At 47.6% G+C, this 12,165-nt stretch overlaps 1 protein-coding gene across 2 annotated transcripts; it reads left to right on the forward strand.

The window, feature by feature from the left end:
* Positions 1-3,891: 3,891 nt before the first annotated feature.
* LOC122922327 (bladder cancer-associated protein A) lies at positions 3,892-8,615 on the forward strand. 2 transcript variants are annotated; one of them, XM_044272901.1, is made up of 2 exons: positions 3,892-3,966; positions 6,560-8,615. In XM_044272901.1, exon 2 carries the CDS (start codon positions 6,587-6,589, stop codon positions 6,848-6,850), a length of 264 nt encoding a protein of 87 aa, XP_044128836.1. In that variant the 5' UTR covers positions 3,892-3,966; positions 6,560-6,586; the 3' UTR covers positions 6,851-8,615. The 2 variants fall into 2 exon arrangements, with proteins under 2 accessions (XP_044128836.1, XP_044128837.1); XM_044272902.1 differs by lacking the exon at positions 3,892-3,966 and adding an exon at positions 5,402-5,528.
* Positions 8,616-12,165: the final 3,550 nt, after the last annotated feature.

Consider the following 12,165-nt stretch of genomic DNA (forward strand, 5'->3'; position numbering starts at 1 on the left):
ACCACTTGGCGGTCACAGCTCGCACGCAGAAAAAGTGGTGCAGAGATGGAAAATGGTAAAAATAAAAATAAAAAGACCAACAAAAGTGCACGGACCAAATGGCGTCCGTAAAAAAAGGACAGGGGGGCTGGGGAAACGGAGGGGGGGGGGGAGGAAAAGATAGGGATAGGGACGGAGAGTGGTTTAGGGATCTGGAACAGCTGCAAATAAAAATATAAATCTGTGCAGCTATTCCAGATGGTCTTCTTTCTTCTTCTTTTCATAAGGAAAGGGGTTAAAATCGCAGTGGTTTGCACCACAAGTCCTAGCAAGCCACAAGCAGCACAGAACCTCTCTGCATGCAGTCACCAGCTAGAATAGCTGCATGCAGGGACGTTCTGCCTCTTCCTGTGCAGCTATAGCGCTGCCATTGGCTGGAGTGTTGTTCCAGCCAATCGCAGAGCTGGCAGGGGACCAAAGACACTGGTGTCCCCTGCCTCACCTCAGAGGTAACCGATGCTGACTTGTTCAGCACCTGCCACCTCCCTCTGACCTCCCGACCTGGCCCGATGCCTCTAACAGCTTCCTGCGCTGCGATGTGCCGGTCTCATTGATCAGCCAATCACAGAGCTTGGAACTGCAGGGGGGCGGTGCCTGCCGGTGAGAGCAGCCATGGTGCCGCGATTCACCCCGATCGTTCCCCAGAGCCCCACGGACCTTGCGCCGTACACTTTAAAGTTCCTATGTCTGAATGCCAGGGGGTGCTGTTGTCCACTGTAAGTAGGGGTGTGGACTTTTTGTTAGTTTTTTTTTTATTCCATTTTACGGTTGGCGGAGTGAACAAAAGAAGTAATTGTGGTAAATAGTTTTTACAGGTTTCTTTTTACAGCATCCAACGTGCAGGTTACATAACATGAGCATTGTATCGCTTGCGTTGTTAGGCACACACTGATACCTATTATATGTCATTTTTATTGTATTTTTCTTTACAGCTATAAAGCATTTTTAATGGAGAAAATAGTATTTTTAAATGGCTTTCTCATTCTTATATTGTTTTATGCTTTTATTTTATTCCACATTCATCACGCTGATCGTTGGTATAATACACTGTAACACTTCTGCATTGCAGTGTATAATACCATTTCAGTATTATAATACGACTATTACACCTTGCCTCTGGCAGGGCATAATAGGCTTCTGTAGATGCAGACCCAGTCTCCATTGTTAAGCCCTGGACTGCTATTATAATCTATCGCTACCTAGTGATCACATTGCGGGGGGCTGATAGAGGAGACAGTACACCTACCAAACCCATTAGAGACTATGGTTAACAGCGCCGATCACTACCCCCAATCCACTGTAGTGGGGGCTGTGCTACAGTAGCCAGCTCCATCCACTACACAATGGGTGGAGCTACTTCCTAGCAGCTGATTGGCTGAGGTGGGGGGTGTCAGACCCCTGACAATCACATATTGATGGCCTATACTGGACAACCCCAACAACGGTGTATGACCGACAGGGAGGAGGAATCTATGTGGAAGTAGAGGGGCTGGGACCCGGGACAGGCACTGACATCTTGACATCAGAGAACTTTTCTTAATGTCTATTTTCACTTGAAGCAGATTAAAAGAACTTTTGTTTCCAGCTGGACATCCCCTTTAAATGTATGTCACAGTGTATGTTTATGATCCTTTCCTAGTGATGTCATCATCTGGTTATGATTTCACCTAGTCATATTCATGTTATGATGTCATTCAGGCTATGATGCTACATATCACATGATGTCAGCCCAGTTATGATGTCACATAGTCATACTGAGGCTATGATGTCATTCAGGTTATGATGTCACCTTCTTGCTCATTGTACTTTTGCTTTAAAGGGTTGTAGGCTTTTATTGATGATCTATCCTCAAGAGAGGCCATCAGTATAACAAAACAAGAAAAACCCTTTAAGAAAAACACCTACATGGGTTAAAATGTTGCATTTTATATTGTGGAGATCAGGGGTCGAGTGGAGGTGGAACGCATGGGAACGGCGTTCCTGCACTTTTTTCATGGCAGGAACGCCGTTCCCTTTCAGCCTCAAGCCAGGAGAACGCGGCTGAATCAGATTCACAGGGGGAGACGGAGCGCACTGTGCAGGGCAGGCTAAGGGAGGAGGGGCGGCTTCAGTTCAGAGGAAGCTGTCTGTGCGGTGCTGCTGCCTGCGACTGCCTCACTGACTCCTCTCATGGCGCCCCGCCCCCTAATGACATCATCTCCTTCACTATGAGATCATTTAGAATGTCTTTTAGAAAAGTTTGTCCTGGGATTCGAACTCACGACCTCTACACATCAGATGAAGGCATTTACCCTCACAGCCATGAAAGCTGTCTAGATAGTTGCTTAAAAAATATAAGACTTCTACTTATATCTACTGTACTGATACCTAGTGTACAACCATACACATGACAGCTGCCCACTGTGTATGGATGTAGCAGAGCTGGGTGTGTCTTATTTTATTTTTTTTTAAAAGCAACTACCTCGACAGCTTTTATGGCTGTGAGGGTAAATGCCTTGCCTCTAATGTGTAGAGGTCAGGAGTTCGAATCCCAGGACAACCTTTTCTAAAAGTGTTTTTTTTTTTTTTTTTTTTATAAGACTTCTACTGATACCTGTCCTAGTTTACTGATACCTAGTGTACAACCATACACATGACAGCTGCCCACTGTGTATGTATGTAGCAGAGCTGGGTGTGTTGGGGCAGCTGTCATGTGTATGGTTGTACACTAGCTATCAGTACACTAGGTATAAGTAGAAGTCTTATTTTTTTTTTTTAAAGCAACTACCTCGCCAGCTTTTATGGCTGTGAGGGTAAATGCCTTGCCTCTAATGTGTAGAGGTCATGAGTTCGAATCCCATGACAACCTTTTCTAAAAGTGTTTTTTTTTTATTTTTTTATAAGACTTCTACTGATACCTGTCCTAGTTTACTGATACCTAGTGTACAACCATACACATGACAGCTGCCCACTGTGTATAGATGTAGCAGAGCTGGGTGTGTTGGGGCAGCTGTCATGTGTATGGTTGTACACTAGCTATCAGTACACTAGGTATAAGTAGAAGTCTTATTTTTTTTTTTAAAAGCAACTACCTCGACAGCTTTTATGGCTGTGAGGGTAAATGCCTTGCCTCTAATGTGTAGAGGTCATGAGTTCGAATCCCAGGACAAACTTTTCTAAAAGTGTTTTTTTTATTATAAGACTTCTACTGATACCTAGTTTACTGATACCTAGTGTACAACTATACACATGACAGCTGCCCCAACACACCCAGCTCTGCTACATCCATACACAGTGGGCAAAGTTACCTACAGTAGAAGTCTTATATATTTTTTTTTATGTAACTAGCTAGACAGCTTTCATAGCTGTGAGGGCATATGCTTGGCCTCTGATGTGTAGAGGTCATGAGATCAAATCCCAGGACAAACTTTTCTAAAAGTGGGTTTTTTTTTTTAGTCCGCAGCGACACAAATTACAGCATGCTAGATTTTCTGTGCTTTTTTTATTTTTTGGAGGGGGGGGTTGCAGTGGATCTTGGGTGAGTTCCCACACTTTTTTTCCCAGGACTTGACCCCTGGTGGAGATGTCTTAATAAACCCTTTCTTGGACAGCTGCCATCACACAAACGTATTTTAGCATTTTGTGTGATGTCACTGTGGCCAGTCAGAATATGATTGAGATTTTTTTTTTATCTATACAACAGAAATGTAGCAGGCTGAGGACCAGCGCTATACAGTCTGATATTAGAAGAGCGCCTCATTGTGACCGAATGTGAAAATGTCCATAAACTTCAGTGACTTATTGCAAGTTCTTACGTCTAAACGCTAGGGGGAGCCGTCGTCCACTGTAAGCGGCGGCGTGCGCTGTGACGTCCTCACGCAGGGAGACGCATGACGTGGACTCGGAGCGTTCCATTAGCTGCGAGTGGGAGCCGCGGCCTGGAGCAGAGTGAGTGCTGCCGCGGTATTTATAGGGTTAAAGTGGGGCTATCGTGGGAACGCCGATAGTAGGGTGCGGGATACTTGGCAGGATGTGAGGCGGGGGGTCGCGGCACACCGGACGGAGGAGCCGGTGCAAGAGAAAGCGGAGCTGGGGGGATAATGGAGGAAGTTGTACTCGGGGGTGAGATTGGACACCAGCAGTCTTCGGTTTAGTGTTAGGGTTAAAGCAGCGAGTCAGCGAGAGTTGGGGCTGGTAGTAGTAGTAGCCTGGAGTCATGGGCAGCAGAGGCTGAGTGCGCGGGTCAGTAGGAGTGACAGGAGGAGCTGCTGACTTTACTATTGGAGGGGCAGAAGTTGTGGTGACTGCTGTAGGGGGGAGGGGGAAATCATGTTTTAGGGACAGGGCTGATGAGGGGGCGGTTGTCAGAAATTGTTAGAGAGGAACTATAGTTTCAAGAAGGGACTGGAAGTTGGTAAAGAACATGTCCCATTATGGGTCTGTGCTGTGGGCGCAGTCCTTGCTATGAGGGGTCTGTGCTGTGGGCGCAGTCCTTGCTATGAGGGGTCTGTGCTGTGGGCGCAGTCCTTGCTATGAGGGGTCTGTGCTGTGGGCGCAGTCCTTGCTATGAGGGGTCTGTGCTGTGGGCGCAGTCCTTGCTATGAGGGGTCTGTGCTGTGGGCGCAGTCCTTGCTATGAGGGGTCTGTGCTGTGGGCGCAGTCCTTGCTATGAGGGGTCTGTGCTGTGGGCGCAGTCCTTGCTATGAGGGGTCTGTGCTGTGGGCGCAGTCCTTGCTATGAGGGGTCTGTGCTGTGGGCGCAGTCCTTGCTATGAGGGGTCTGTGCTGTGGGCGCAGTCCTTGCTATGAGGGGTCTGTGCTGTGGGCGCAGTCCTTGCTATGAGGGGTCTGTGCTGTGGGCGCAGTCCTTGCTATGAGGGGTCTGTGCTGTGGGCGCAGTCCTTGCTATGAGGGGTCTGTGCTGTGGGCGCAGTCCTTGCTATGAGGGGTCTGTGCTGTGGGCGCAGTCCTTGCTATGAGGGGTCTGTGCTGTGGGCGCAGTCCTTGCTATGAGGGGTCTGTGCTGTGGGCGCAGTCCTTGCTATGAGGGGTCTGTGCTGTGGGCGCAGTCCTTCCTATGAGGGGTCTGTGCTGTGGACGGGGTCTGTATTGTGGGTGAGGTCCATCCTATGAGGGGTCTGTACTGTCAGCATAATTCAGCCTTACTGCATTGTGTAAGTCTGATGATGATGTAAGTGCATTTTGACTCCTGTGCCTATATCCCAGCACCCTGTGCTTATATCCCAGCACGAGAGTCACGGGGAGTGTCTGTAGTATCAGATCTCTGCCTCTCCTTCCAGTCCCAGATTGAACGTCACTGATCCAGGCCTGCTTGAAGAAAAACTATGTCCGAAGACGCAGTATCTCTGCTGACATCAGATGTACAGGGACCAGGGGACTCAGCAGAACACCGCCCTGAGGGGCAGTGTGACTGATGTGTGGACAGGGCAGAGCCTTACAAGCCTAGCCATGCCTCAGATGTAGACATGGCAATGGGCCGACCTATAAAGGGTCTGTATCGTCAGCATGGTCCATCCTATCAGGGGTCTGTGTTGTGATCGCGGTCTGCACGTTCTGTGCTATAAAGGGTCTGTACTGTGAGCGCCGTCCGTTGTGTAAAGGGTCTGTACTGTGAGCGCGCCCTTTCCTGTAAAGGGGCTGTACTGTGAGCGCGCCCTTTCCTGTAAAGGGGGCTGTACTGTGAGCGCGCCCTTTCCTGTAAAGGGGGCTGTACTGTGAGCGCGCCCTTTCCTGTAAAGGGGGCTGTACTGTGAGCGCGCCCTTTCCTGTAAAGGGGGCTGTACTGTGAGCGCGCCCTTTCCTGTAAAGGGGGCTGTACTGTGAGCGCGCCCTTTCCTGTAAAGGGGGCTGTACTGTGAGCGCGCCCTTTCCTGTAAAGGGGGCTGTACTGTGAGCGCGCCCTTTCCTGTAAAGGGGGCTGTACTGTGAGCGCGCCCTTTCCTGTAAAGGGGGCTGTATTGTGAGCGCGCCCTTTCCTGTAAAGGGGGCTGTATTGTGAGCGCGCCCTTTCCTGTAAAGGGGGCTGTATTGTGAGCGCGCCCTTTCCTGTAAAGGGGGCTGTACTGTGAGCGCGCCCTTTCCTGTAAAGGGGGCTGTACTGTGAGCGCGCCCTTTCCTGTAAAGGGGGCTGTATTGTGAGCGCGCCCTTTCCTGTAAAGGGGGCTGTATTGTGAGCGCGCCCTTTCCTGTAAAGGGGGCTGTATTGTGAGCGCGCCCTTTCCTGTAAAGGGGGCTGTATTGTGAGCGCGCCCTTTCCTGTAAAGGGGGCTGTATTGTGAGCGCGCCCTTTCCTGTAAAGGGGGCTGTATTGTGAGCGCGCCCTTTCCTGTAAAGGGGGCTGTATTGTGAGCGCGCCCTTTCCTGTAAAGGGGGCTGTATTGTGAGCGCGCCCTTTCCTGTAAAGGGGGCTGTATTGTGAGCGCGCCCTTTCCTGTACTGTGAGCGCGGTCCGTCCTCATTTGTCAGTCTAGAGCCCCCGGTAGCTGCAGACTATGACATGATTTTCTCCTTTGTCTCCGCAGGTCGGGAATCGGACCTCCGCTGCCATCATGTACTGCCTACAATGGCTGCTCCCGGTTCTCCTCATCCCCAAGCCTCTAAATCCAGCCCTTTGGTTCAACCACTCGATGTTCATGGGCTTCTACCTCCTGAGCTTCTTGCTGGAGAGGAAGCCGTGCACCATCTGCGCCTTGGTCTTCCTGGGAGCCCTCATCCTTATCTGCTACAGTTGTTGGGGCAATTGCTTCTTGTATCATTGCAGCGGCAGCCAGCTGCCAGAATTGGCCCATGACCCCGCGGTGGTGGGCACCTAAAGAGGACACAGTTCCTTTGCCAACGGATTGCTGCTTTTTGCCAGTGACATGACACAGCTTGCACCATTGTGTCTTGAGGACTATACTGGGACTACAGGGGCACCAAGATAAATGAAACAGGTTTTTGTGCAATGGATCCCCTTTTCCCCTGTTACCATGCACCTGGAGGTGGGCAGAGATATTTGCATTACCCACCCCTTGGTATTATCCTTCTAGGGGGACTTTTAATTACAAGTATTTTGGGGGCTCTGCTAGCTGTTGGTCATGTTTACTTCTCTTCTGTCCGTTTTTCTGACAGTCGTTTTCTGATACTGCCCTTCAGTACAGTGTGAGTGCCCTGCTCATGCCATCTAATAAGATGAGTGTACATGTTCAGGTGGCATTTTGTGGGCTCAGGCATCGGTGATGTTGCACATTTTGTAGTGAATTGATAGATTTGCACTTATCTGTTCAGTCCACAGATCACTGCCTCCTGTAAGCAGGAGACATGTACACGTGAAGTTGCTCCTGTACCCCCAGAGACGGTGTGTATGGTTTCAGGGCAAGGCTGCCTGCTCTTTGTGGTAGTCCTGCGGATGTGTATGGACCATGAGATTTTATCCTTGTGTGTTGGAGCAAAACGAACCTTAATAAAGCTTTATAAATCATTCTAGTGACACATGTACGTCAGTCGATTCTAGCTCTGATGCTGTTCTTGAGGAGGACATACCTGAGGGGATGAGTCCTACTTATTCATATCTGTGGTTCTCCCCATCGAACACAACTTCTGACATGTCAAAAAAGTTGCTAAATAACCTCCGCTATTTTAGACGTAAAAATAGTCCCCTTTTCCATTGGTCATGTGACAATATTAACTTCCTCAGCCAATCCTGAAAAGTTTGACATTTGGGCGGGGGCAGGGCCAGGACTCCTGCCCCAGCAAATTACTAACATGTATGCCCGGAAACAAGCGTACATGTTGGCTAATAACTACTCCAGCCTGCCAGAGGATTAGCCAAATTTATTACGAGGCGCTACGGGCGGACTGACGATAGACCCTACAGGGAAATTTCCTGGTGGGCCGTCTGTGCCCTCATGGCCGACAGCTGTGTACATAACGATCTGATACTCTAAGCATTAATTAGCGTAGGAGCATCAGATACTTATGCATCGGCCAACAGCCGCAGGTGGCCTCCCGAATTCAACTGTATAGCCGTCCTCAAGACAGTCATACAGTTGAATGCTGTCGTGAGGGTGACAGGATTTTGTGCTGCACTGTGGTATTTGGTTCTGCACTGTGATATTGCTGGCCCTGTCTACTTGTGTTGACCCACCTTCTGCCAATTTGGACATGCCTATAACATGGGGTCACTTTTTAGTGTGTGTTTTTTTTTTTTTTTTTTTTCCCCCAGGGCCACTAAGTTCCCAGTCCACCCCTGCGAGGTGCACAGCTCATCTTAAATTTGGCATTTCTCCTTGCGCGGCTACAGTATTAGCCTGTCTTTTGTAAATGTGCCCTAAAAACCTTTTACGGGCTCATGCACACGACTGTATGTATTTTGTGGTCCGCAAAACATGGATCCACAAAAAAATACTGACGTCCGTGTGCTTTCTATATTTTGCGGAATAGAACAGTCCTATCCTCGTCTGTAATGCAGACAATAATAGGACATGTTTTTATTTTTATTTTTTTGCAGACCTATTAAAATGAATGGTTCGGCAAAAAAAGGAACTGACACAGAAACAAAATCCGTTTGCGTGCATGAGCCATAACCTACATCCACATGGGACGTAAAAAGCAACAGAAAAATCAGCTTCGGTTTGAGTTAAATGTAGTGTTGAGTGAACTTGTGTTTTAAATTCGGCGTCTAAAGTTCAGGTTCGGGTTATCGAAGATTCCTGTTATGGATTCCGCTACCACGGACCATAACGGGATACTTCGATAACCCGAACTTTAGACGCCGAACTGAAAACACTTGGTACACCTTATGCATTGCCGAGGGTGGAAAATCTGCACCGTGTGGGTTTCACAGTGCGGAGTGTAATGAGATTTTCTGCCCCATGTACAGGTACCTTTTAAAGGCCTGGGTAATTGGTTATCTCATGCTATCCTCTATCCACAGAGTACGGGATAACTATGGCACTGCTAGAGAGAGCCTAGTACAAGCACTATTTTCAGCAGTCCCATAGAAATGAATAGAGCAACAGTATGAATCCTCAACCTGCCGGTCCATTCATTTCGGGGTTCCCCCAGGGTACGGTGTTATCCCGCTATCCTGTGTTTAGAGGATATTGTGGAATACCTCTTTGTCACCTGGGTTTGTCTTGACCATTCCTTTAGTACAGGGATGCTCAACCTGCAGCCCTCCAGCTGTCGTAAAACTACAACTCCCATGATGCCCTTCTGTAGGATGATAGCTGTAGGCTGTCGGTGAATGATAGTAGTTGTAGTTTTGTAACAGCTGGAGGTCCGCAGGTTGAGCAATGCCTGCTTTAGTTTCAACCTACATCCCTAATGTGTTGCAGTCACAGGCTGTACCAATGCATGTCCTCCTGTGCGGGCGTTCTGTCGCGTACAGAGCCGGTGATTGCTCCATGTACATGCTGTATCCGCAATCCAGCCAGTGAAAAACAGTATTGAAGATATATAGTATTTGATGAAGAAAACTGCTGCATGGGAATTCCCAACAGGCTGCTGTTAAGACTTGTTATGGGTGTCTAATACAATGGGGCAGATATACTAATCCAGAATTTTGGTACGTCTTGGGATTTTGAAAATAAAATTACCTATTATTTGAATTGTATTGTTTTTATAATTATTCCCCCCCCCCGACACAGAGGAGTGAGAAACCCTATGCGTGCAGCAATGAGTTCTGACCTTTGCTCCTATGACAGGATTGCACAGCATTATAAGAACTGGATACTTGTTTAATTACAATTACTAATTTTCTACAGCCCCTGAAGTATTCAATAAAATTCATCTGTACAGCACCAACTGCTGTTTGTTCTTTTCCTTATGGGTCCAGCTACACGGCGACATTTCAATGGTGTCGCAAGGTGACATGTGACAGGCGCAAAAATCCATAACTCACATTTTCCTGTGAACGTCTCATTGCGACACCATTTAAATAACATCAAATGTGCGATACATGTAACCATACCCTTTTCTGTTGCAATGTAGCTCTAGCCTAATTCTCCTTCCACCTTGCTGAGGTGGTCGCACATGCTCAGTTCCATCAACTGCCACCAGTTAGAAGCTGTGACAGGCCTCGTTCACATGAGCGATATGGATTGTGTCAGGGAGAAACTGATGATTTTGTACGCAAGTTGAATAATTTTTTTTCTGTCTGGATTGCATGGATTTATTTTTTACACGCGTGGAAAAAAAAAACTGAAGAATAACAATCTACATTTCCGGTAACCATCAGTAAAAAAACACATTGCATCCGGACGCCTTCCGTTTTTCACACAAGCCCCATTCACTTCTATGGAGCCAGAGCTGTGCGAAAAATGTACAATGTAGAACATGCAGCGATTTTTCCTGAACGAAGAGATGATGCGTGAAAAACGTGCACAGACTTATCGAGATGCATGGTCAGGATTGAGTCCGGATGCTGTGTGTTCACATCACGTATTGCATCTGAATAGAAAGCTGATTCATGTGAAAGAGCCTGAGGCGTGTATTCATGTCTGGTCCTCCCATGCAAAACAGTACAAAAATGCTGACGTAAAAATATATTTTTTTAAAAACTGCACCCATATTTTCCCCGTGGCTGTTTTTTCCAGGACTTTGGACAGGCGCACACTGCTCCCCCGGCCCTTTCAGTTGGGTCTCTAACAGCAGACACTCGTGATATTCACTATGTGACCACACAAAGCGGAGTGTCCCTTTAGCTGCTGCTGCTACTTGGCAGGTATTTGATAAGCTCAGACTCTGCTTTCACTTAGTGGGATCTTATCTGAAGGTAAAGTCCATGAGGACAATCACCTTGTGTCAGAACTGCATGGAGTTTACAAGCCGCTCCCATCCTCTGACTCAGATGTGTAGAAAGGTAGTCACACCGCAGGGAGTCTGTCACCAGTTTTTAACCCTTTGCATCAAAGTGTAGCTCTTCTATTGTAATTTTCAAATATATCTTTTACAGTATCTCACATAAGTCAGTCCACCCCTCATATTTTTGTAGATATAATAAAATATCTTTTCATGGGACAATGCTGAAGATCTGACACGTTGATACCATGTAAAGTAGTCAGTGTACTGTAGAACAGTGTAAATGTGGTGTGCTCTCAAAATAACTCAACACAAAGCCAGTAATGTCTTAACCACTGGCAAGTGAAAATGGCCAAATTGTGCCCAAAGTGTCAATATTTTGTGTGGTCACCATTATTTTCCAGCATTGCCTTAACTCTCTTGGGCATGGAGTTCACTAGAGCTCCACAGGTTGCCACTGGAATCCTCTTCCATGATGACATCATAGAGCTGGTGGATGTTAGAGGCCTTGCGCTCCTCCACCTTCCTTTTGAGGATGCTCAATAGCGTTTAGGTCTGGAGAAATGCTTGGCCAGTCCAGCACCTTTACCCTCAGTTTCTTTAGCAAGGCAGTGGTCATCTTGGAGGTGTGTTTGGGGTTATCGTGTTGGGATGCTGCCCTGCGGCCCCTATTTCTGAAGGGAGGGGGTCATGCTCTTCTTCAGTATGTCACAGTACATTTTGGCGTTCATGCTCCCCACAGCACTCGTGAAACCCTAAACCATGACACTCCCATGACCATGCTTTACTGTTTGTAAGACACACCTGTCTTTGTACTCCTCACCTGGTTGCCTCCACACATGCTTGACACCATCTGAACCAAATAAGTTTATCTTGGTCTCCTCGGACCACAGGACTTGGTTCCCGTAATCTATCTCCTTAGTTTGCTTGTCTTCAGTATACAGTTTGTTGGCTTTCTTGTGCATCATCTTTAGAAGAGGCTTCCTTCTGGGATGAGAGCCATGTAGACCAATCTGATGTAGTGTGTGGTCTGAGCACTGACATGTTGACCCCACCCCTGTAACCTCTGCAGGAATGCTGGCAGCACTCATATTTATTTTGAAAAGACAACCTATGGATGTAACACTGAGCACGTGCACTCAACTTCTTTGATTGACCATGCCGAGGCTTGTTCTTAGTGGAACCTGTCTTGTTAAACCACTATATGGCTTTTCCCACCATGCTGCAGCTCAGTTTCAGGGTGTTGGCAATCTTCTTATAGCCTAGGCCGTGAGTAGGCAACTCCCAGCATGCATACACATAGAAATGAATGGAGCATGCTGGGAATTGTAGTTTCACAACAGCT

The sequence above is a fragment of the Bufo gargarizans genome, unplaced genomic scaffold (genome assembly GCF_014858855.1).
Source record: "Bufo gargarizans isolate SCDJY-AF-19 unplaced genomic scaffold, ASM1485885v1 fragScaff_scaffold_1_pilon:::fragment_2:::debris, whole genome shotgun sequence".
In the NCBI taxonomy this organism is placed as follows: domain Eukaryota; kingdom Metazoa; phylum Chordata; class Amphibia; order Anura; family Bufonidae; genus Bufo; species Bufo gargarizans.